The sequence below is a fragment of the Perkinsus marinus genome, assembly GCF_000006405.1.
Source record: "Perkinsus marinus ATCC 50983 genomic scaffold scf_1104296959274, whole genome shotgun sequence".
NCBI classification, from domain to species: domain Eukaryota; phylum Perkinsozoa; order Perkinsida; family Perkinsidae; genus Perkinsus; species Perkinsus marinus.
This window is the reverse complement of record NW_003206478.1, coordinates 29125-54311: the sequence shown is the minus strand read 5'-3', so window position 1 is coordinate 54311 and position 25187 is coordinate 29125. Positions and strand designations below refer to the sequence as shown.

The following is a 25187-nucleotide window of genomic DNA, read 5'->3' as shown; positions in this document are numbered from 1 at the left end:
ACATGAAATGAGACATGAATCATGTGTCTATTCCGTCCGAGGCCATTGAGGAGCCTTCAACGCAGAAAACGGATGGGGGAATGCGTTTACGATGTGAGTTTACGCAAGACACACAGTTGCATACACATGTGAGAACTCAGAGAAACATACGCTACGACCAAAGAAAACCGTGAAATTTGACGCACGTTGACAATCGTTGCAGGGTTACATGTATTACAATATAGACTAACCTCAATTTCATTGAATCTATTCTGGACTTCCGAATCGATCCTAGCATCGCGTTATACGTGTAATAAGCGATTCTGGAATCTATCCTGAGTTTCGAAATCGGTATAATGAACGACCCCTAAATCGGTAGCGATATCGATTATTTGGGCGTGCGCTTTCTACGGCGGATATTAATTCACGGGGAGTTCACTAAACTGCTTAGGATCCATCTCAGGGCTGATCTCGTCGAGCTTTACTAAACTCCCCCGTCAATCTCGAAAGCTTCAGAACTAAGGTTCATCACCTCAGCTGAGGAATCTCCTGTGCCAAGGCTACCGTCGGGTTTTGCGATATACTGTACTTCCTTCTGCTGCGATGAGAAGACAAAAGATTGGTATGACTAGCGTCGATTATTGGTGATGTTATTTGGTTCCGATATCATCTTTCATGAGATCCCTGTGGGAGAACATGCATATGGTGAACTGTGTGTCGGTGAAAATATGAAAATATTGAGGAAATTCTTGGAAACAATTGTTGCTTTCTGCAAACTTCTATGTGAAATTCCATGGTTAGTGAGGAAACCGCTGAGCTCCGCTGAAGGAAATCGAACACATATTCCAGCACTGTGTGTTAGAGGTGGTTGAACGCACTGAGTTTCGTCGGAGTTATTCATTTCAATATTAGTTGAGTAGGGTAAAGAGTTGACTTGTCATCCTGGAGGCATCGGGCTCAAATCCTTGCAGGTTTTCCTCGACTATGATTATTCCTCTCATCATAGCCGTCCTCGCCTTTCCCTCTGTTGTTGCCGTTGCCGGGGATGTCGCCGTCCTCGAGAAATGCGTTGTTAAAAGCAATACCGACGTGATTGCGGTGGGATGGCAAAGTGGAAGCTCGACAGGTGATGCACGACTATTATAGTGACAACCATCTGGGTCGAGAATTGCTGCTCTCAGTGTTGCGATATATGTTTGCTTTCTTCAGCTGAGCTTTCAGGAGGTTCCTCACTAATTATAGGATCCGCGGGGGACTTGACAGGATTAAGAAATTTACCCTAAAATGTCCATATTGTCATCGAAGTGTTCATTTTCTCCCCACACGGGTGTTCATGTTATTAGACCCTCTTGCGAGAAGATCCGAAATCTCACTTTGCGATTCGTAGAATGTTCATTTGTTGTTGATCTGATAGCACCGTTCAACAGGCACTGTTAACAAAAACGCGGTCCTTTCTGACAGCGGCCACCCCTCGGTAAAGTGCGACTTCACCACGGCTGAGTCCTACCCGGCGCAAGTGGCGCTGATGGTGACATTCAAGGAAGGTAGTCTTGTTGTGGTTACACTGGTTTGTAATTAGCGATTGTATAGGTGATCACGTTGTTGGTGCTCCGGACGTGCAAGTGATTGAGATGACACGTAGGGGATTTTGGGACGAGCTGGGGGAGTTTTGGTATGCTGCACGCAGGCGCACGCGACTCTTCTGGAACGTACACTGCTGATATTCCTATGGCTGGCACAGGAGCGATCACCCCTAGGGACGGGAAGTAGGGGCAAGTCTATCGTGTTGGAGAAATAAATGTTCGCTTCCCTCACCTAAGCTCGGGAGTTTCCTTACTAATTATAGAATCGGGTAGAAGTGTACGGAAACCGAGAGAAAATTCCAAAAATTTCCTCATAATTTTCATATTGTCACCAAGACATGCAGTCTTGCCACACTGACGATCTTAGATATGACTTGACGATCTTGATCGGAGATAACATGATGCCAACAGGCGTGCAGCAGTCGCTAGGGGCTGTCCCTTTCGAGTTCCACCAGGTAGATGATTTACGCGAGTTACGGTATGAATACATGGTCAAGTTCAGATGACCAAGGACGCGTTGAGCAAGAGCAGCATCCCAGGGAGTGGCGACCTCAGAACCACTACGAAATTAGCTGGTATTGATGAATTGCTCGACTTGATGTATTCCCGCATGTTCAGCTCGCTATCTTCCTCTACCGTTGATCGCCCACACGTTCAAGCCAGCGCAGAAGACCCCACCGTTCGTCATCACTGCGGTGTTTGTTGTAGACGGCGTATGGCTAGATGTGTTACACGGTCTGCTTTGTAGGCTCTGACTACTGTCATCCCTCTGCTGGCTTTCTTGAGGGGGTTGGGGTTACTCAAGGTCAACATGGAATTGTGGAAAATCGACGTGCATGGGGTAGGACGATACGCAGATTTTGACGTTTATGTGCGCGTTCAGATGGTGTTTTTCGGCACGCTCGCGGCCTACTTGGCGGTACTCGGAATGTTTTTTCTTTCTCTCAATCTCATCCAGACGATGATCTTGTGTTCGCTTCTGCTGCCAATTGCGATCATCTCGGGGAATAAGGTGCGTGTGCATGCGTGCAAATGATCAATTCCAACTTTTGGTAACTTTTTGTGTAGGTATTGTGTCAAAGTAGAGCCGACAGAGTGAAGACAGATTGAGAGAAGTGGAGTCTCGTTTTTACAGCTGATGTCTTTCTCGGCGGATGGTGTACAGTGTTGAGTTAAAATAGAGTTGGCGAGGATCGAACCTGCGATCTCACGTAACGATAGTTGAGGAAATACGAGTCTAACAAGTTCGCGAGAGGATACCTTTCATACGCTATATAGAGGACCGAAACTAACCTTTGTCGTGGTCGTACGGGTTACTAGCAGTTAACTTACCAGCGACAAGACTTTGAACGCCCGGACTTTCAAAGGGGGGAGGTACAGTGATGCATGTGAGGATAAGACACCATGCATTGAACTCGGTGTGGTTGAAAGTTGCTAAGGCTATCGTAGTGTCCTATAGAGTTACAACAGCGCTCCCAGGCTCAAGTTTGACATGTGAAAACTAATCTAGTATCTACTGAATACGCTGTGTGGTGGTATTGTGTCGAAGGGGACAGAATGCGATTTTAGCGTTACCAGAATTAGCCACTACGAAGATACTTCTATCTCTTATTGCTGCTCATAGCGTCGTCTTTTCGTAGTGGTCTTGATGAGGTCTGTTCGGTAGATGATAGTTGAATTCCAGTTTGGTTAAGTTGTACCTTCATCCGGATGCTTTCTCGTTCTACTGCTCGCTGTGCCCCCGCCGCCCTTGCTGGCATTCGTCAGCGTGCTATGCAGACTGGCCTTGAAAGTACGTAGTCGGTGGTAACTTTCATTGGGAAGTTTTTCCTTCCCCTCAGAGTTCATAGCGTTCCCTGAGGTCACTGATGAGCGTGTTATCCCCGCTGTTGCTAAGGTCCTCAAGGAGAAGATCGCCCAACCCGTAGGGAACCTGTTTCGCATCTCAGCTGTGGTATCTTCGATATAGGTGCTGGTTGGTGATCGCGAGGCGGCTTACAAGTGCGCGAAGGCTAACAACGTGTCTCTTGAAGGTGTGAGGATCATTGACCCTTCCCTTCACCCTGAAGTCGTCGAGCAGACAGCAACTGTCTTGTGGGTCTACTGGATCTAGGAAGTGGGGAAGTTACGGTATGAATGCTCAGGTTCCAGAAGCGTCAGAAGAAGGGTATGACTCTCGATGCTGCTCTTGATACTGTGAAGAACTCCCCTCTCATGATGGCCGACTTGATGTTGACCACTGGTCACGTTCAAGGAGTAATTCAACACCCACCTACTGGAAGGAGTTATTATTATTTGTCATTTTAGTGTGTCGCCGGAGCCTCTCATACCTCTGCTGATGTGGCCAGAGCCGCCTTGCAGACTGTTGGTGTAAGCATGCAAGGGTGCCGGATGACGTGCATTTTGGAAGACTCGTTCTGTCAGGTTAAAAAGGGTTTGAAAACTGCTTCTTCGTTCTTCATCATCGCCAAGGATGACAAGACTTTCCTCTTCTCTGACTGCGGTTTCTGCATCGCCCCTTCCATCTCGCAGCTCGCCGAGATCGCCATTACGACCGCCCAGACCTGCGAGGATGTCTTAGCCACCACTCCCCGTGTCGCCATGCTCAGCTTCTCCACGTTTGGCAGTGCCAAGCACGAGTATGTGACCAGAGTTGAGGAGGCTCTCGCTCTTGCTCGCAAGGAGAAGCCTGACCTCGCCATCGACGGTGAGATGCAGGTCGACGCTGCCATCGTAAGCCTTCCACTCAGGAGTGCCTTTTGGTATCGCATATCCCCCCTCAGGTTCCCGAGGTAGCCGCCAAGAAGGCTCCTGGCTCCAAGGTTGCCGGCCATGCCAATGTCCTCATCTTCCCCGATCTCAACGCTGGCAACATCGCCTACAAGGTCGCTGAGCGTTTCGGAGGTTATCAAGCCGTCGGTCCTATCTTCCAGGGGCTTGCCTATCCCACTAACGATCTTTCCCGAGGCTGCCACGCTGAGGATGTCGTTGACGCTGCTGCTGTGACTGTCCTTCAGGGCTCCAGCATCCCCATCCCTACTGGTCCTGCCCCTGGTGATATCCTCAACTAAATGTTTAGAATAGTTATTGTATAGTAACAGTTGATTATTCACGCATTTATCGTTACAATATCGTGAGCCTCATTAGAGGCATTCAATTACGATGGTGAGCTGTTGTGTTTGGAATCGTTATAAACTTAAACTCAAAAGCCTAGCAACACATTCGGCGATTCCGGTATCGATGTGTTCACAGAGGATATTTTATCTTTTCTGGACGGCGAGTGATTTATTCCTTTCTTCACATTCTTGTGAGCCTGGCTGGGTATGGGAGACTAATTCGATGATCCTCCTCATTAAATGACAAGAACCATCGAAAAACTACTGTCTGTTTTCATTCAGAGTGTCTCTAGCAGCTTTAAGGCTCAATTCTTGATATATGAGATGAAAGTTCATTAACGTTGCTGCAACTTGGATTCCCTAGTCGTGCTTAGCATTACTGTCTACCACGGGAAAGATTCCCTCATTCGAACCAAAGTCAAAAATCACACAACGGAATAAGCATGAGGTCACATGTATTCAATTCGAACTCTCTGAGTTAATCTCGTCTTGTAAAGAACTTATCCCATCCGATATCGGTGATGCGCTCTCTTCAAGTCGCCTCGCCTGTCGAACGTTTCCGAGCGCCCTCGGACCATAACCTACGCTATAACGGGTGGCAGCTGCGGTAGTTCTCTCTCGAGCTTCATGGGACACTTCTGAGTCTAATCCAACTACCTGAAATCACAGCGTGTTTCGCCACGATCGCGTCGTCAGACCTGAAATGGCAATAAGAGGCCAGTTGGTTGAGGGAAGAGCCGATTCATCAGTGTGCCGAGCTGCGATCTCGACGGGAAGCTCTAGATCCATCCAACACAGGTAGAATCTGAAGATGACCTACAGACCCTCACGAAGTTGAGTGCAACTTGGAGAAAGCCAGCCTCCTGATAGCTGGAGCCACGAGGCGCGTTCTATGGCGGTCCGAGAACCTGAGAAAACCGAACAGAAAATGATTTCATCTAACGCCAGCCATAGCACCAGCATCAGCCACTGTCGGAGTCGCATTGGGCATGGCTGCTTCCGATTGCTGTCTTGTGGCAGGCAACTAGAATGGATGTGTGAGAAGATCCGCTTCTAGTCATTTTTTATTATTCACTAATATATATAATTTATCACATGGGAATGCGAAAATACTTAACCCCAATAATGAGAGCTCACTCACAATTGGGACTAATGAGAGGCCGTAATTTCCGATGCCTCGGGACCGCGGCTGCCAGGCATGTTCCATCGCAGAATGCGACGGCAGGCTCGAGCGATACATCCTATTGATTGTGGAATCCGACGTCTCCCGAAGCTATGACACTCACCGAACACCTGTTTCGGGGAAAAGTCTAGCCAGTTCATTTTGGGTGCCCGCATCATCTGAGGAGTCCGGCACGAAGCGGGGTCGCTCAGTCTCTCTAGCCGGCAGCACCTGGCAATGTGATTAGTGTCGCGTGGTCTCCGAATGACTGCACTTACGGGAGGTAAATATCGCGTTGGAAAGAGCCTGTATCTGAGTACTTTGGAAACCGTGAACTTAAGCAAGCTGGAGCTGTGTTGGAGCACTAGGATGCGGTTTGGGCTCAGTTCGATCTGAACATGAACTCGCCGATAGAAATGTGATATCTGGAATCGACGATGGAAATGATCACCGCGTCCTCCTTGATCTTTTTTAGTGTTCCGAATTTGCTTCCCCGGTCCACTAGCAGTATCCGGTTTTGCGAGAGTCTGGAAATGCCATTGGGCGCGATCAGGAACAAGCAACAGACTTCATGGCGGCATGACAACGACTGACTCCAATGTCAGTAAGAAGAATGTCGCAATCCTTAGACCGGCCCACAGTTGCCACATAGTTGGGTTTAGGAAAAGGCACAATATGGATCTGACGATCTCACAATCATGTGCAGATGCAGAATCACTATGGATCACTTTCCGACCGATCACCTGCCGATGATGAGACGGCTCTTCCTCGAGTACTATATGGGAACATACAGGTCTGATATAAGTAGAGGAACGCCGATACCGTGTGGCCATTGGTAATAGTCCTGCGTCTCGCTGTAATGAAGAAGTACCGAGACAGTAGCCGTAATAATTTGAGCTAGCAGCCTATGAAGCACTTTTTCGCATGAGAAACCTCCAGTAAGAGATATCTAACGCTTGTCCCGTAAGAGGCTCTCGCATACCGAGGAAGGAGCTCGGATGAGTAGGTATAATCATGATATTGCTGCCGGCATATTTCACACATCACAGGTATCAAGATGTACTCTCCCCCGCCATGATGGAGTTGGCGGGCTCTCATTTGGCCCTCGACCCATCGTCTGGAAGACGATTTCTAAACATATGCTCATGCTCTGCTCACCGTAGACAACCTTTGTGAACGAACGCCACACTGCCTTTACATCCGCATGGCCGTAATAGCGGATCTTGGGCAGATTCTTGGTCAAAACAAATACGGCACATCTACACCAATGCGCGAACGACGCCCAATAGAGAGTAATCTCACTCGGAGGCCGTGGCTATCTGACCCTGAGCTCTCAAGTAGTGGTGGAGAACAAACATCTGAGGGAGTCATCCGTTCCCCGAACGTCCGCGGGCCTCGTGAAGAGACCCTCCATTTGGGTATGAAATCCTTAGATACGATCACCTTTCTCTATCCCCAGTGTGAGGTCCTCCATTCTATCGGAGTGGCGTGCAGCCTGCTGACTATTGGACTCGATAACCAAATCAGCTATGGTGAGGCAAAGGGATCCGAATCTATTATGGGTGGTAACTTTACTCAGATAGTGTGACCCATATATGACCTGAGCACGTCACCCTTCTCAAGATATGTCGGCATGTGAGAACTGGACCCTCCTGGCAGCTTGCGACGCATGGTCTTCAAACGGCTAAAAATGAATCATCTTGTGATTGTACAGTACATTATGTCTTTTCGTGTATTCGTACCGATTCAAGGACGACTTGGCGCGGGCGATAGTAACGGACATTAACCCTTTGCGAGGTGGTTTGATTCCGTTGTCAACTGAAGGCACCGCAATCAAGGATCGGAGATCCCAGTTGGTTCCCTCACCAGCCACTTTCTGCCATAGTACTTCACTCGATGACGTGGCAGATCTATCGTTGTGCCCAGAGCGAAGCATGTACCTACGGAAGCTCAGTAACCATACTACATGATCTATGACAAGTGGACTTGGCTATCAGGAGTGTATGAGATTAAACATCCTGGTTGAATGCCGAAATTTCGCGAGTGCTGCCAGCATGCATGAGCGAAGTATCCCCCGACTCGGGGAGGGCTCTCGTGGCATAGCTACCCCACGGGGCATAGTCACCCCATATGGCGTGGTCGCCCCATGTGGCATAGCTACCCCACGTGGCATAACTGCCCCACATGGCATAGCTACCCCACGTGGCATAGCTACCCCACGTGGCATAACTGCCCCACATAGCATCGTTGCCCCACGTGGCATAGTCGCCCCACATGGCATCGTTGCCCCACATGGCATCGTTGCCCCACATGGCATAGTCGCCCCTATGGTACTACCGAGCCGATACTATCCCTACTGTCCCTACCTTCCCCTTTCGATAGATATCTCCATGAGGACCTCGGGTCGGTGTAGTGTGGGATGCCGCCTTCCGTGATGTCGACCTAATGGTATGGTAATATTATGCTGTATAAACCCTTCTTGGGGGATCATGAGAGAATATTCTAGTCGGGCATAGAGGTTCTCACTGTCGGAGGAAGGCGAGGAATGGTTGGATGCTCTCTGAGCCCCTGACTGGGAATCAGGCAGCTGAAAAGTTAGGCTTTCAGCATCCTAGAGCGCTTCGAGGTTGGTGACCTACCGATGCCTGACGTCCGCTACTGGAACCATGTAGCTGAGAATGATGGGAGCAGGTTTACCACAAAGTGCACCGCTGTTGCTGCCGACCTCGGCTGGTAATCCTTCTGGTGAGCTCATGACATCATTTAATGTATCTGTGCAGATGTTCCTAAAGTCAGTGATCATTTCTCCATGGAAATAGTGTGATATGTTTTGTCCTCAAGCTTGTCCTCCGACTGGAGGCTAACACATTTGCATGCGGACTATCTGCGGTGAGCAAATCAAACGCTGCAAAAATACGCACGCCAGTTCAACCTTATTCGGTTACGAGGAGGATACCATCAATGAGATAACCTCATGGTACTTACTAGGCTGATCCGTAGGCTCAACACGGCCACCGTAGGTGAGGGCATCGCGAACCTGCCAATGCAGTCTAATTTTTTTTCAGAATTACATGGTTATACTAGCACTAAGTGCCTCGCCAGTAGGACCCGGTCAATATAGACGGTTTCTGGATGCATCAGAGAACCCAAGGCTTTCCAGAACTCAAACAGATACTCCTAAAAAAGGCAATAGCATCTGAAGGCTTCGTGAGTAAGCCAACACAGGTGGTCGCCACAAGAGGGATGAGCTAAATATAGTATTAATACAGAAATGTCAGTATGCAACAAAAAGAATCAAATACTTCCGGGACGAAGAATGTCTCTTACAGTTGCCGGTGAATACCCATATATGTGTGGTGAAACAACAATTACACACGAACAGTTATGAAGATAACCGTTGACATGGACGAATCATGCTATTCTCTACATATGTTCATGCTCACAACACTATCGGAGATACACTGCTTTGATTCCCACAGTAAAGAGGCTATTACACGGTTGCGCTTACCTTGGCCACATCGCACATGATGTTTACCTCGCAATTCAAGCGTGTAACGTAGAAAGTACGTCCTGGACTGGGTCGGATACGGAAATGCTGGGAGGAGATACTTGCCGATATACAACTGTGGAAACTCACTCTGGTGAAAACGCAGTCACTACGGTCGTGCAGTAGCATTCTAGGATCCTGTGGCCACGACTTCGATCTGAAGACGGTGGCATCATTGACTGATCCAGTTGGGAAGCAGATGGACATCAGTGTTTGAATATAAGTTCGCTTTTCTCAGCTGAGCCTTGGCGTTTCCTTACTGACTATAAAATTCGGGCTGAAGTGTACAGAAACCAAGAAATTCCGAAATTCCCTCGGAATTTTCATGTTGCCGTCAACATATGTAGTTGACCACGTGGGGAGCAGTCCTCTGCTCCCCAGGTAGCCTTTTACTTCACTTCCAACACCCCTATATTGACCAGAGCCTCCCTGTCATCATCAGTAGTCTCTGCCCCCTTGGAATCCTCTCCAGGAGCGTTCCCCTGTAACGTTATACTCAATCACCGTCAAGTTAACTGGCCATACCGAATCAGCTAATGTCAATGCACTATTGCGGGCTTGTGTTGTGAGAAGTGGTTTCCGAGAGCTCTGAGTGAAGCATTTGAACATGGCCGCTGACAAGACGTGATGACCTACGGAGTTTCGTATCAAGAATCACGAATACGTTACGCGCACACCATCTGTTATTCACTGACACAAGCATTGCAGAGAACTACCCTACTGTGAGTAACGTAGGAAACATAGTGCATGCAACAACAAAAGCATGTTTATATCATTCGATGGTGCTGCCAATAAGCCGCTTCAATTGCCTGACGTCTCGCAATGATCGCTTCCAAGGCCCTCATAACTGACGAGATATCAATCATATCAGCGCCGTCCTCAATACTGAGAAGTATATCCCTTCAAGATGTGCTGGAGGCACACATGACGATGAATGATTATTAAGCAAGTCACCTCGATGGTCTCTGGCAACAGCCTGTATAGGCGGTCATACCGTGCAATGCCCGATGGTTGTGACGAGTGGCTTACTTAATGTTAAGGACCTTACCCTCCTCTACTCATGATCCTCCAAAATCGTCCCTATTGCACAATATCCTACAAGTCTAGCCCCTATGCTAATATGATGATACAAGTGATGATAAGGTGGTCAATGTAGTGTATGTGATAATACTGTTTTCAGCCTATCAACTCCCACTTGTATTAATGATACGTCTCTATCTTGATGTTGAGATGGATGATGGAGAGTCTTGATCTACCACAATAGCACTCTTTAGTGATATTGCTATAATAGACAATTCGTGCCTCGACAACAGCTGTTTGAATTAATTACACATTTAGTTACAGTCTCTGGTCAGTGAAAGTGATAATCAGATGTCACTGCTCATGCTGCTCAAGCAGCAGCTCCTCTGTAGCTGTAAATTCCGCGCTGATAAGGGTGTGAAAATTATGTCAATAGTCTCGTGTATCTTGAGACACTAGTAGGGGTGATTTGCAGATCGAGTCACAGCAGCTTGCCTCGACGATATGTATACTTCCCAACACTCAATCGATGGGGCACATGCTTGCATCGTATCGTAGTAAAGGTAGTAAGATGACAGCCTAAGGATATTATGCGGAAGATAATCCCCTTGAATCCAATCGGCGAATTTAAAACTATGAACAAAGTTAGACTTACACTATTTATCATTGGAAAGAGTAGATTGCTCAGTGGTAGTCATGCTACTGTACACTCCAGTTTTCTATCATCATGCAGAGCTCAGATGCCACACCTTGTGTTGGTCTCCATAGAGTGAGACGAACTGCGTGTCGAGTGCACCAGATACAGGGAAGGATATTCAACCATGAGTGTAACCTGGCCATGTGATTCCGTCACGGGAAGATTAACTCAGTGCACCTACGCTGATTATCGTTATGGCCTCTTATTTTCCCATCTGGCCATCACCAAAAGATCAGCGCGTTGTAGTTAGCGCCCGCCATTCTAATCGATACCGACAAAGTGACGGGGTTGTTTGACAATATCTTATCGCTGTCGCTCCCCAATGTTAACCTCCCTCCCACTGAGTCGATTATCGTTCATCCTGCGGAGTCCCGCGGTGATTGTGGCTTGTCGCGGCTTTGCTACGGGGAAGTTCGTGAGGACCAAACCACACCTAAATTTAGGAACTATCGGTGAGCATCGTATTGTGTTTTATTAACTATTATGCAAGTATCAGGTCACGTCGATCACGGCAAGACTACTCTTACAGCTGCCATCACTAAAATACTCAGCGATAAGGGCCTGGCGAGCTTCCAAACGTATGAGGCGATTGATCGGGCCCCTGAGGAGAAGCGAAGAGGTGGGTCGGAGTGCTCGGATAACCATATCATATGTTCATTGAATCTATTCTGGACTATGTATGTGAGAAGCAGCGCAGAGTTTCGGAATCAGTTCATTGACCGATTCCATTTCTTCTCAAGACAGAGTCGTAGTCTGACACAGTGACGGTTATGTGGAGTACCACACTTCCGTCACTTCACAATGCCATTAGGTATCACCATCAATCAAACTCATGTTGAGTACTCTACCGAGAAGCGACATTACGGTCATGTAGACTGTCCTGGCCACGCCGACTATGTTAAAAATATGATTACTGGTGCTGCTCAGGTTGACGGGGGTAGTAGGATATATGGCAAGTCACTATTGTTATACTCTTCCTGTAGCCATTCTCGTTGTGTCGGCGTTTGATGGTCCGATGCCTCAAACGAGAGAGCACATCCTTCTCGCCAAGCAGATCGGTGTGCCAAGGTAGGAGGACTCTCGTGTAGACTTCCATGAGGGAATTCCTCAACTCAGCCGCTGACAGACCACTTCACGTAAAAGGTGAAGTGACGTAACACTCCATGTGAAAAAAGCGCGGTATTGGCGATATGAAGTGAATTGCACCGGTCGAATAATCGATCTATTTTCATGTATAGTACATCACGCGTTTCACGTAATATTCGCTGCTTACATGCATTTTTCGCGGAGTACAATGTGAAAAACTAGTATCGTTCACATCACGAATGAAACTCCATTTATTTGTTTTTGCTGATATATGTGGATTGTTAGGTTGGTGGTTTTCCTCAACAAGATGGACCAAGTTGACGACCCCGAGTTAGTGGAGCTAGTCGAGCTCGAGGTCAGGGAGTTGTTGGAGTTTTATAAATATCCCGGTAAGTCCTTTACCACATTTTTCGGAACAATTGAATGAATATGGAATACAACCGCCTGACTGAGCCGAAATTGTGTCTGCTGCCATATAATTTCGTCGAACCATATATTTTGTGACCATAGTCATATCTCTCTCGCGGCCTGAAACGGTCGCAGTTTTTGGAGGGTGTACTCATATCGTTGTGACGAATAGTGTGTTAATAAATCATGTTTCAACACTCAGTGGTTGACGAATTTCAAGACTATATTCCGAATAAATTTGGAGCACTGTAGAGGGCTATAGTATGATACTCATATATCATAGCCTTGCCAGGAGAAGAGACGCCTTTTGTGAAGGGATCAGCATTGAAAGCTCTTCGTGGGGAGGAGGGGGAGTATGGCAAAGAGGCGATATTGAAGTTGATGGATGCAGTTGATGAGTATATACCCGAGCCTCGTAGGGTTGGGTTATTCGACGGTGTGGGCTGATATTGAGCGTCTCAGCTCGACTTCAAGACAAGCCGTTTTTGCTGCCGATTGAGACGGTAGTTAATATTCAGGGAAAAGGTGAGGAATTCGTGACTGATGTGAAGTTGGTGGGTGGTTTTATCATAGGTTACGTTGTGACTGGGCGCATCGAGCAAGGCTTGGTAAAGGTTGGTGATGCCCTGGAGATCGTTGGCCAGGTCAGTTGCTCTATACAATCCCTAGATGATTTTGTGGACATTGTTCCTAATTCAATTTCGTGTGTGTGACGGTGTTGTGGTGATATCGAAGTGCTGCTATGAGGTTGTTAGTTTTCTTTCTGGTAGTGAGAGCTTATTCTCAATTTACTCAGGGTAAGGAGAAGTTCAAATCGCAGTGTATGGGTGTTGAGATGTTCCACAAGACGCTTGACCAGGGCATGGCTGGTGATCAGTGTGGGGTGATGTTGAAGGGCGTCAAGAAAAATCAAGTAATGCTAATGCGCCTTTTTCGAGTTGCTGTTATCACGCCTCCAGATACGGAGGGGTATGGTGCTCACTAAGCCGGGTGCCGCGAAGACCTACACGGAGTTTGAGAGCGACTTGTATGTGTTGAAGGAGGATGAGGGTAGACGAGCACACAAGGCTTGGTGGGGTTCATGTCGTCTCAGGTGGCAGAAAGAACCCTTTCCATAGCGAGTACCGCCCCCAGGCTTATATTAGAACGGGAGACTGCTCGTGCAGGATCATACTCCCTGATGATGTGGATATGGCAATGCCTGGTAGTTTATGTCGGCGCTTTATAGTGGAGTATTTAACTGCATAGGTGATAGTATTAAAGCGACGCTGAAACTTGACAGACCTCAGGCGGTCGAAGTTGGTAATATGCGGTGCATGCCATGGGTTGATGATACATGTCAGGATTGCGCTTTGCTCTACGAGAGGGAGGGAAGACGGTTGCTAGTGGTTTGATCACGGCGTGCAATTCGTGATTGTGATTAGCATATTGATTATATCGTTTTTGACATGATGGTCATTCGTTTCTGGCACTTTCTGTGTGATTGTTGGTGTTGGAGTGGTACGATAGATGTGCACACTTCTGTAGGTGTTGGACGGCTGAAGGTGGCAAAAGTGGCTATTTACCATGTATTATAATGGAAGAGATAGCTGTATAGTACTACAGCTTCTATGTGAAGTTGGCCTCGTCATCAGGAAGAGGTTATGTATGTGACGCTACTTCATCATTGGGAGCGCCCTGCTTGAACTAACCTCCCGAACTTTCAAATAAACCGGGTATAATATTAATTCTCTTGGAATTTTACCGAAGCCGTGGGTAGAATGTTAACTTAACTAAATGGGTAAAAAATTAAATTTGTCGGCCCGGAAATGCTGTAGTACAACGATAAATGAGTTTGGTGTTTTCACGTGGAGCTATGAGCGTCGTCGATCGATCGTTTTAGATGATATTTCTACTTTTCGAGGTTTGTATTTTTAATGTTGAATAATGTGATGACTCCTCCGTCGAGGAATACGAGGGCGTCCGGTAGTACCTCTGGGTTTGGGGAGTGTTGCGACACGTGTTTGAAAGGCATTACTCTACTCTTTCAAAAGGAGAATATCCGGAGGGGTAGTATGTGAAATTGCAAATCTCTTACTTGTGTATTCATTTAATAGGCGCGGCTACTGAGGCAGTAAAGGGCATATCGCGCTCACTAGACGAGGAAGCAGTGCAGGTAGAAAGCGCGATAAAGGGATGTTACTATCATTGAGTGTCAGGAGCTTCCCGCAGTGCAAGGAGTAGCGTCTGCTCACCGGCACACAGGGACCCATCGTGGGCTCGGTAGTAGCACTCGGGAAACCAACCCGAAACGGTAGTGAGGGGGGGGGGGAGCATTTATGTTCGGTGCTTGGGTTTCGAATACTAAGCCGATACTCGAACTCAGACGTAGGTTGAAAAAAGGGTATCTTATTTCAGGGCGCCTTCTAATGCGACATGTCCCCACACAGGCTTCTTTGCAGTACATCCGCCGAAACATCGGATGAACAATGGGCGTGTTGACGATCGAACAAATGTAGCGCAGGAGTGCAGAACGCCAGTGTACAGCATTCTTAAGCGGACCGGTGGGGATCCTCCTGGGGAAACGTATGGTAAGGAGGCGGTGGGAGGGGCGTTGGTTATTGCTGTTGTGGAGGTTCTCGAGATGAGACAAGTTCTGAAGGTGCGAGATTCACGCGAGATCGAGTACATAGTATGCTCGTGCCACTACGTTTTGATAGGAATGGACAGAAGATCAATGAGCACGGCAATCATCATGTGTCGTTCAATGGTACTAACTTGGGATCTGGGGAATGTGCACACGGTTAATTGCATGTGTTGTTGACAATATGGAATTTCTGAGAAAATTTTGGGAAATTCTCAAGGGTTTCTATGTACTCCTATCCGAATTCATATGTAAACTCGTATAATTAGTGAGGAAACGCCTGAGCTCAGCTGAGGGAAGCGAACATATTATTCCCAGACCTACTCCTGGTTTTTCCTCGTTGTTCTATCGCGGAGGTTATATGCCCTGCATATATAAGGTTGTGTGGGCGTATGCCCTGTATGAAATTATGGTTGTTTCTGGCGTTTCACCACAGCTGATTGAACTATTTTCGTGTATGTTTGTTAATTTTCTTTCATTCATCTGCTCGGATGATCCAAGGTAAAGTATCATCATTTTGCTGGTAGGCGCCTCTCGACTGTACTATAGTATTACTATTAGTACTATAGTATCGAAGTATTGATTATATTATACACTGTCATATTTTGAATGGTAACAACGTTTGAAAACATTACTATTGTTTATATATTCTTAGACACTTTGTCTATATTATATTAACTAGTCATTCAAGACGAAGTACCGCAGTTCTTGTTTGTATCGGTCGCGGGTTCGATCCTCGGCACGGACATTTTTCCCTTGTTAATAGTCACAGCGCACAACAGTTTTGGCCAATGCACGACAGAAGGCAGTAATGAGAGCTTGTTCGTATTTTTCTGCAGAGTATATGAACTAAGCTCTCCCGAATGGTATGTGCAGTAATTTGAATGAAACACAGTTGACAAACGCACAGAAAATCGATCGATTTTCTTGCTCTTTTATAAACACTATAGACTATATAATACAACACTTGTAATACTATATGATACTCGTTTATATATCATTTCCTCGTATTGCATGTGTATCGACCTCAGACACAGATCTCGAGAAGCGTACTCACCCCTGTGAGTCGTCCTTTTCACCACCTAGCGACCCGATGTCGGTGCCAGAGTTCAACCGGATGCGTAAATGGGTGTGGACACAGGTAGGATTCGGCTTGCGTGTGTGTTAGCATTGTAACATTGGGGGTTCAGCAACGGCAGAGAGAATCGCAGAGCAAGGTTGAGCATTTCTTGACGTTTCGGATGCGCGCCATGTCTATATAGCATTCTTCTACTGTGTAGCATTGCTCAGTAGTACACAAGCAAGTTGTAGTTTATTATAATTCTCTTAGTTTTAGGACGCTTTTGGTTTACTTGTGTTCGTTAATGTGGGAAAATGGAGAGTTACGTCGTTGGCGGGGTGGCTCGGGTATTGTTTCACGATAAGCTCAGGTTGGTGATGATGAAGGATAAAATAGAAGTATCGTCTGATTGGTGTTCCCACTGGCACATAGTTTGGTCGAGAGTCTCCAAGTATGTCTCAGCGGTTGCGCCTTACTAACTTATGCCTTGGTATTGTAGTAGAAGTTCAGCAAGGTGGTATCGGGAGTTATGGTATTGTCATCACATACACGGTATGGTTATTTCGTAGTACAGCTTGGTGATCATCCACTGAGTTCAAAGGGATGCTCAGTAGTATGATAGTGACCCAGAGCCTCGTGAGGTGAGTGCCACAGTATTCTACTTATATCATACTTGATGCTCACCGTTCGCTTACTGTGTTCACGACTGCAGCCCACGTTGACTGGGAAGAGGTTGTTATTTTCTACTACTACCACTACAGGGGTATCAGTGGAGTATAACTCTGCTAACGAGACGATAAGCTATCTCAGGGCCCCTGGCCGAGAGGTCATCTTGATAGGTAAGCTCAGGGACCCAGGGTTTGATAACAATGGGAAAAATGTGTCTAATGTGATGACATTCACTTGGGCAACTGACTGACGAATGTGAAAAATTCAAATGAGTTCCCCTCGGGAACATTATAGGTTCCTGGATGATCTCCTAGGTGAGGTACTCCAATGCATAACTGCCTTGCCTTGCTCGCTTTTACTGTGGTGCTCAAAAGAACGGCTACTTTTTTTCTGGAAATACACGTTACTAATCCGGCTTATTTTCAGGAACAGCTCATATATCATCATCGAGTGCTGAGGAGGTCCGAGAAATAATAACAAAAGAAAAACCGTCAGGAGTCATGGTAGAGTTGTGCCCGAAGAGAATTCAGAAAGTAGTCCAAAAATACACGAATGCAGTGACTGTTGTTGTGATGGCAGATGAAAGAAGGAGGGTTTGGTGATAGCTCAGGAGGTCTGGGAGAAATGATTAAAGTTCTCTTCCGAGGACTGAGCGGTGGTGGTGGGCTGCCGATGCAGGCATTGTTGGAACAAGCTCTTAGGGGCTTCTATGGTAGTTTTTATGGTTGTTGCTTGCGGATAGACGCTGAGGCTGATAAAATCCTAATGTAGCTTTCAATAGGTGTTGACAACAGTGTTGGATAATACGGTCGCTTTCCTCCCCTGAGCTTGGGAGTTTCCTCACTAATTATTGATGTTTACATACGAATTCGGATGGAAGTTTACAGAAACCAACAAGAATTTCTCTAAATTCCCTCAGAATTCCCATATTATCACCAACAGTTGACTGAGTGAATATTTTCCCACACTGATTGACAGTGTCGTACAGCGGCATTGTTATTCATAGGGGACTGATTAGGCAATTTCAAGACGATGGGGATAGAACCAGGAGCTGAGTTTAAGAACGCAGTCGAAGCTGCTGAAGAAATCGGTGCCAAGGTGAGGCCACTGTATGTCTAACGTATGCTCAGCGGCATTCTCGATGGGGACTAGGGTAGTTGTGCGGAATTTATGTGGATGTAGTTTATACAGTAAAATACTATTTCTATACATACTATCTGGTGATAGTATCAAGTCGCATAAAAGTCTTACCCGAGCTACACGTATTGCTGTTTGAGGACTGGTTGATGGACAGTTGTACTCGTAGTTCACTCGCTTTCAGTCCGGTGTGGTATGTAAGGTATCAGGTGATAGCTGGCGATGTGGATATAACACTGACGATGGAAGGCCTTACTAGGGCTTTACAGCAAGACTGGCAACAGATGATGGCATGCAGAGAACTCCTCGACTTGGACATCGACCATTCCAGAGGTGGGTTCCCATCAAGTCGTCAGCGTACCGTCAGGGTCGTCTTAGAGCGAGCTTGATGTTAAGATTCATTTAATGATCTGTATCGCGATTCTAACTGCTGTTAAACCTCACTCTACCCAACTTGATAGTGTTGATGAAATACTAGAGAGTTGTGAAGTATTGTGTCATATGGAGGAATCAAAGGCGCACAGAACCTTGATTATTAAGGTCCTCTGCGCCTTACACTGAGGCTTAGTGTATACGTGTAACTGTGTAGAACGCATATGCAACGCAGCGTGGATGGACGATACTAAGTTTAGTCTTTTTACTTCTTAGCATCAGCATGCGATGCAACTAATATATAACAGGACACGGATACATTGTGTTCCACAGCTTGGAAAAACGGTTCCCTGGAAATGGGGTATATCGTCGAAAGTGATTGATCTATGTGCTATAGGCGTCGCTTCAAACGTGTATACGAGCCATAGCATATCAGGTTTTTTGGATACTGCGGAGCAATTGAAGAGTAGGGAAAAAGCTGCTCAAATCAACGCGGCCATGCGTAAATGTGCGCCTCACGTCTATGAGGTGATGATCGAGGATAGGGATAGAACTATGGCAGGTAGAGTAGCTGGTTGTGATCATTCTACAGGGGTTTTTAAGGTTATCTCTGCCGTTCAAGTCACCAGAAAATGGTAGGTGTGGTGGGCATGGGCCATTGTGCTGGCATTGAAAAAGCCTGGCTTGAACACTTCTTGGATGTTTGAAATCATTGTTTCTGATGAATGCTCGCGCGGGTTGAGCTAAGTTACTAGGGCACACATCACTGGTGGCTTCATTTCGGCACAGTTATCCAGGCAATGCTCCGGTAGAATAGCGCGCTGCAGTTAGTGATTGTTAAGTACCCTTTTGTAGTGCGTAGTCATGTGCGTACAGCATCCTGCGCAGTACCGATCGATTGCACGTACATCACGTACCAGCACTCACCTTATGAGAGAGCAGCTTATGACCAGAACTGGACTGGCGGGCTTTCGTGATAGTCACCAATCACGTGTCTCTCGAGCCGCGATGCTATGAAGTCAAGGTGGTCGAGATACGAACTTGCCTAGCTGGTTAGGCTTCTCGAATACTCCACAAGTGGCGGCCTAGCTAGCTGAGACTTCTTGTGGATGTTTTTTCCTACCGGTTCTGAAAGGGGGCTTTCGCCTTACCGCCACCAAGACTTTCCCTGAACTGCCGAGTCTACTAACTACCTGACAATCTGTTGAGCATTATTGGCTTGTATGCGCATACGGGTCGAGTCACATCCATCATGGATGATCCATGGAAGTATATTCCCTCGCGGGTGGAATCTGGGACTTCTGATCTTAGACACGCAACGCATTCTCCTATACATTCACACTGATTAAGAGCTTAGCCGACTTGCTGGCTCGACCCCATACGCGATGATCAAAGTGAACATCTAGAAGATGTGGTCGACACTTTAGAGTATATGGCGAATTACTCGGGGAAATGCAAGTTATCGATCATCCAGCGCAGGTGTCCATATCATGGTATTTTTGCAGTTTCTCCATTAGAAATTTCGTGGCTGATGACTGATGTCGAGAGCGATTCTGGCAAAATAGACTACAATGACCATCCATTCAACGTGCTAAACGTAGAGGACAGTATACTCCGATTGCCCTTCTATATGGGCGAGGAGTACGCCGACGACGTCGCTTTAGAGGAGCCTTCTAGAGGCCATGGGATAGAGGTCTCCTTGAAGGACATCATCACTGGTAAGGGAAGTCCTGCAGCTAATTCTCCGATCGCTCGATTCACCATCCCGAGAATTGTAATTGCTCGCAGGTGATCGCGTCGCGTATCCGGGTCGGGGGAATCGCTGTGACCACATAGAGATCGTCGACCTTATGACCAGCGTTAGACCAGCTCAAACGCTCGTGGACTCCGAGGTAAGGGCTACAGCCGAGCCCTGCTTCTCTCGTCGTCATCGATTCTAGACACTGGAGCTATCACCTCCGTGGAGGTGTCCGAGATGTGGACTAGTGTACAACTGCTGTGCCAATCTGGAAGTTGATGAATGGCTTCAGAAAATTTTGCAACAGGTGGGAGGCTTCTGTACGAGTAGCTTGATCTTCATGGATCCACCCAATGCTAACCTTTCCTCGGTTCTTCCTCATATTGGGTATCGGCTCACTCTGGCTCGACATTCACCTCAACCTAGTGTGGATTTTTGCAGACAACCGATACGTCAGTGCGGCTATATCTCAATGGCTCCTGGGCTGACTCGGCAGGACTGTACGTTCTTGGCGCCGGCGGCAAGGATAGCTCTAGCAGCCGCAGCAGTGAAGACGAAATTGACCTCACTACCAACACGGATGGACTAGCAGAGCCCAAACTCAAACGGCGGAAGCAAGCCGAGTGAGTGGGGAATGGCTGCTACTATGTGATTCGCGCTGAGCAGCGACACATTGGGCTCGCTGAGTTACCGTTTAACAGCTCTTCCATCAGTGGTAATGCGCCCGATAATGTGATCTTGGTTGATGGCCTATATGATGGGAGATCTCAACTGCTACTTCAGGCTTGATGAGCTGACTCCCGAAGTAGACTTGATATCTTGTGAAAGTGACGATGATGACGCTCCTGGGAACATTACTGCCATCGTAGACTTAGATGCGGACGATTGAGTTTCCTATCAGCCATTAATCATGCTTGTCTTGTTACGGCAAATGCTGTGTGCTTCAGTATCGAAATCGGAGTTATTCGCATCTCTCTACCAGGGTGCGTACGAGTGTCCTGATGCCTCAATGACCTCACCAGGAAGTATGACATCATTCTCGGTAGGTCTACTATCGTATTGCTCAGCGAAAAGAGGTGAGCGAAGCGAGGGGAAGAGGAGCGCGGAAATTTTCTGCGCTCCTCTTCCTGGAGGGGCGAGCAGAGCTCCGTAGTCTCCCAAAATTGTATGAGCAGCTAGTGCAAATCGCAGGAAAATGAAGTATGGAGTGGTCTCGTTCACCTAAACCCTCAGGGATCTTTTCATGTAGCGAGCCACCGTCCCTACGAACTCTAGTGCTGTCCGACAGCAGCGGTCGCGCAAGGTTGGATGTTCTGTACAGCTTGCCGAACTACTAGGTTCAGCGCATGTCTTGCGCAGGAGACGTGCAAGTTGGCGTGATCCCCTTGAGACGAGTCGTCAGAGCTTTGTGCGTCCCCGCCATATCCTGGGCTCCATCCATAGTCATGCCACAACAGTCTTCATGCGCCATGTTGTGCCTCAATACCATTACAGTAATAGAGCTGCTCTATTAGAGCATCCCGTGCCAGCTCATTGGATCATTGGAACAGAGAAAACAAGAATATGAACTCTCTTAGGTGGACAAGGTAGTAGCCTTTTGCTGACAGCACTAGGCTGGCAGTCATTATAGGGTCCAGTATATTGCTCGCCGGAAATGCCCAACATGAAACTAGACAATATTACTAGAGCGGATGTACCTAATCAAGCAATTACTACGAGCTGATCAATCAATCATCGTTTCAATTTTCTTCGAGTTAACTCGTTAATGAAGGTAGAACCGATCATTGCGACGTTTAACTTTATTAGAAGTGCTGGTCACAAAGTTATTGTCTTCCTAAACTCTGCAGCAAACTCCTACCCAGATTGGTGAGAGACAACTAGCTAAAGAGCGCCTCAATGAGGCTAGATTAAAGTTGATGTTGTAGAAACAGCAACATATTGTTGATTTTTACTCTCTTATCATTTCGTTAGAGTGTGCCTGAAAAAAACCAACTCAACACTGTCAACCGGTCAAACTGGTTGTGTAGCACAGTGACTGTTGCACTTCCAGCCATAGCCGATTAGCTGCCCCGTTTCACCCGTCTTGTGTGCCTCACTTGGGCGAACCCATATGGCTCTCACAGACTTGGGCATGTCGGTGCCGGTGTAACGTGTTCACATCACTCGGACGCAATGACTACTATTGTATCTCATGCGGCAAACCGCCGCCACTGGACGCCATTAGAGAAGCCTAGCACTGCTAGGCTTCTGACCACTCTGATTGACTACCAGAATGCTAGGCTACCTGGGTTCTATTGATGACACATGAAATCCCCGCTCGAGTCGAGCGGCTCGACGCGCTCACTCCTCCAGGTCTAGCTCCACGTTATACTTGGATTCACACTCAGTACTGGGATGGGCTCAAAACCACGATTTTCAACATCCAAGTCGCCCTGTTTGTAGATTTTCTCAGGAAGGGAGGTCGAGTTCGTTGAAAAAACACTAAAGCGCAAGACCTCGGAGAAAAAGTTATACAGGTATCACGATTGTTCTACCAAGTACTCTAGCTTTTAACAAAACTGTCTGAGATACAGCCTCTGAGTACGACAACGATGGGGTAGGAATTATTTCGTTACAACAGACACAGCGTTGTCATCAATGAGAAACCTACTTGGAGCGTTGTAGTCGTCGTTAACTTGACACTGTCGATGGCTCCGCGCTCCCCGCGGAGTATCTTCTAGATCATCAACGAATAGGATATAATTACGGGTGTGACGGATAGACTAGGTTCCATATGCAATATAGTTATCAGGATGACCACAGGTATCCCAGTCCACGCTCCTTAGTAATTAACAATAGTCACTATTGAATAGTGCTAGCCTTATATGAAGCAGCAGCGTAACGATACCGTAGTATATATCGATATATAATAAGAAATGAGACCAGATAGTTTATATCACCTGCCTAGTATATCCGTGTTAGATTCTTAGAATCTGATTCTATGAAATCTACATGCTCAAATTTTCATAATCTTAACTCGTCTGTCGCACTTGAAGTTCTTTGTTAACTGAGTACCCTAATCTTGCAAACGTTGATACACTGATAGTCTGCGTTTTGCAGGAACAAGTTTGGCATATCAAGGCATTCAAAGGAGAACGAGTGATATTGCTCCTTAGGAGCAGCTCCTACGAAGACTTCCTTTCCAGACACCAAGTCATTTCTAGTAGAAAGTTTCTAATAGGAACTTTCTATCTCATGATGAGATTCTCATCCCGAGTATCATTCAGCTTGGTAAATACTTGAGATTAGACATTTTTACATGGACCGCTGATCTAAGACCAGGATAGGTAGAATCTCTCGCATATCCGGTGTCCAGAGAAAAAAATTTCCTCTACATTTTTAGAGAAAAAATTTTAATAGCCTATTCATTCACAGAGATAAGTTTGTATGCTGCTGCCGTGGGCATCTCCGATACACTATTTCTTGGTCAGTAATCAAATTCACATACAGTGTACCACGGCTAAGGGTTGTTGTCTCGGGACGTGGCTCACGTCTTGCCTCTCGCCGATTTTCACCTTCTAGACTCTAGAAGGTGAAATTCGGCGACAGACGAGTCGTCCAAGACAAGACTCTAGAATTTAGAGTGCTGCGGGGAAGTCCCTTCTCGGCTCTCTGTGAGTTCATTACATGACTAGGTCATGATGACTCATCATGACTTAGTCATGTAATGAGCTGAAAGAACTTCCAGTGCGTTGCTCAGTGAATGGCCAGCAGCAAGACGACAATTCGATGAGCAACTCACTTTATTCTCAGGCTCACGATTCATCGAGGAATTAAAAATGTCCGGTCATTTGGCGGGGTCGAGGAATGACTTGACTGGCGTCTACGTTCTCCCGGCTCTACGGCTCTCTGGACTCATCTGGAGTCAATCACTCTCTGCTCAATTGGTACGAGGTCGAGTTGGATTGAGCTCCGCGCGCGAAGGGCCTCCGCCGAAGGTTGATTTGCAAACAGCTTCATGGGAAAGGCTTTATCCGATATTAGGGCATATCAACGACTCGCCAGACGAGCTCCGTCTGGAAGATTCAGCTCGAGATGCAGGTTTTCTTTGTCAGTAAGACGCGGCAGCCGTTTTGCGACTACTCCAGTGGGATGCCGTGAGAGCATTAGCCTCAGAAGTGGAGAAGCCGTGGTCATCGTCAGTGACGATTCGTCACTGTCCAAAATGTTCGATAGAAGAATATGCTGAGAGCCCCCGTAGACTCGGGATTTCTGTGTGCCTGCGTTCTGAGTCAGAGATACGGGTTATTGTTCGTATATCACAGTTGGACCCTCCGGGGAAGTACTGAAGGCAGCGGGCGACCAAGCCGTTCGATTCTGTGAGCGAGCGACCAAAAATCTCAGGTATGTCTGATGGTTCGCGCTTCTGTGTGACGTGCTTGCGTAGAGCGTCTTCATGAGTTTGTGAAACACCGCGTGCAGGGACAGATATAGTGGGTGAGTTGAGTGTGGCAGGGAGGGTCCGAATTGCTCAGGTATAGTCTTTGGCTCGCGTCGCTGCATGGCGTGCTTGGAATTGGTGTGTCTATCAAAATGGCAGGTATATCACGTGAAGGGACAGACATGGTGGATAAGCCGAATGTAACGAGAAGCTGCAGCAGCATATACCCGATGCAGGATTCGAACCTACGACCATCTGCTCCGTAGGCAGACATTCTATCCAGCTGAACTAATCGGGCGATAAGCTTGATGGATCCCACTGATATTCAATTTAGATCTAATAGCCCGATGATTAGGAAGGCGGCGAGCGACTAAGCCGTTCGATTCTGTGAGCGAGCGACCAAAAATCTCAGGTATGCCTGCTGGTTCGCGCTTCTGTGTGACGTGCTTGCGTAGAGCGTCTTCATGAGTTTGTGAAACACCGCGTGCAGGGACAGATATAGTGGGTGAGTTGAGTGTGGCAGGGAGGGTCCGAGTTGCTCAGGTATAGTCTTTGGCTCGCGTCGCTGCA

General features: G+C 47.1%; 6 protein-coding genes and 1 non-coding gene across 7 annotated transcripts; 6 read left to right on the top strand and 1 right to left on the bottom strand.

The window, feature by feature from the left end:
* Window positions 1–963: 963 nt before the first annotated feature.
* Window positions 964–2672, top strand: Pmar_PMAR009190 (conserved hypothetical protein; the record flags this gene model as incomplete). The annotated part of the gene is made up of 10 exons (XM_002773152.1): window positions 964–1105; window positions 1407–1523; window positions 1570–1617; window positions 1667–1745; window positions 1930–2017; window positions 2065–2137; window positions 2181–2287; window positions 2311–2403; window positions 2446–2574; window positions 2631–2672. 10 exons carry the CDS (start codon window positions 964–966, stop codon window positions 2670–2672), a joined length of 918 nt encoding a protein of 305 aa, XP_002773198.1.
* Window positions 2673–3258: 586 nt separating this feature from the next.
* On the top strand, window positions 3259–4694 carry Pmar_PMAR009189 (Phosphate acetyltransferase, putative). The gene is made up of 7 exons (XM_002773151.1): window positions 3259–3354; window positions 3404–3486; window positions 3532–3656; window positions 3707–3818; window positions 3870–3932; window positions 3987–4295; window positions 4346–4694. The coding sequence occupies exons 1-7, from the start codon at window positions 3273–3275 to the stop codon at window positions 4631–4633; spliced, it is 1062 nt and encodes a 353-aa protein (XP_002773197.1). The 5' UTR covers window positions 3259–3272; the 3' UTR covers window positions 4634–4694.
* Window positions 4695–11587: 6893 nt separating this feature from the next.
* On the top strand, window positions 11588–14012 carry Pmar_PMAR009188 (translation elongation factor Tu, putative; the record flags this gene model as incomplete). Its single annotated transcript, XM_002773150.1, has 12 exons — window positions 11588–11723; window positions 11916–12041; window positions 12088–12172; window positions 12476–12579; window positions 12891–13013; window positions 13061–13123; window positions 13172–13242; window positions 13395–13511; window positions 13558–13648; window positions 13692–13802; window positions 13847–13900; window positions 13942–14012. The coding sequence occupies 12 exons, from the start codon at window positions 11588–11590 to the stop codon at window positions 14010–14012; spliced, it is 1152 nt and encodes a 383-aa protein (XP_002773196.1).
* Window positions 14013–14514: 502 nt separating this feature from the next.
* Window positions 14515–16537, top strand: Pmar_PMAR009187 (hypothetical protein; the record flags this gene model as incomplete). The annotated part of the gene is made up of 7 exons (XM_002773149.1): window positions 14515–14647; window positions 14695–14753; window positions 14797–14891; window positions 14996–15168; window positions 15213–15347; window positions 16253–16362; window positions 16412–16537. The coding sequence occupies 7 exons, from the start codon at window positions 14515–14517 to the stop codon at window positions 16481–16483; spliced, it is 777 nt and encodes a 258-aa protein (XP_002773195.1). The 3' UTR covers window positions 16484–16537.
* A 992-nt stretch (window positions 16538–17529) lies between these two features.
* On the top strand, window positions 17530–19166 carry Pmar_PMAR009186 (conserved hypothetical protein; the record flags this gene model as incomplete). Its single annotated transcript, XM_002773148.1, has 5 exons — window positions 17530–17662; window positions 17969–18048; window positions 18297–18420; window positions 18896–19021; window positions 19063–19166. 5 exons carry the CDS (start codon window positions 17530–17532, stop codon window positions 19164–19166), a joined length of 567 nt encoding a protein of 188 aa, XP_002773194.1.
* An 824-nt stretch (window positions 19167–19990) lies between these two features.
* Window positions 19991–20251, top strand: Pmar_PMAR009185 (hypothetical protein; the record flags this gene model as incomplete). Its single annotated transcript, XM_002773147.1, has 1 exon — window positions 19991–20251. One exon carries the CDS (start codon window positions 19991–19993, stop codon window positions 20249–20251), a length of 261 nt encoding a protein of 86 aa, XP_002773193.1.
* A 4590-nt stretch (window positions 20252–24841) lies between these two features.
* Pmar_PMAR009184 lies at window positions 24842–24915 on the bottom strand. Its single transcript has one exon. It is a non-coding gene; the product is annotated as a tRNA-Arg (tRNA).
* Window positions 24916–25187: the final 272 nt, after the last annotated feature.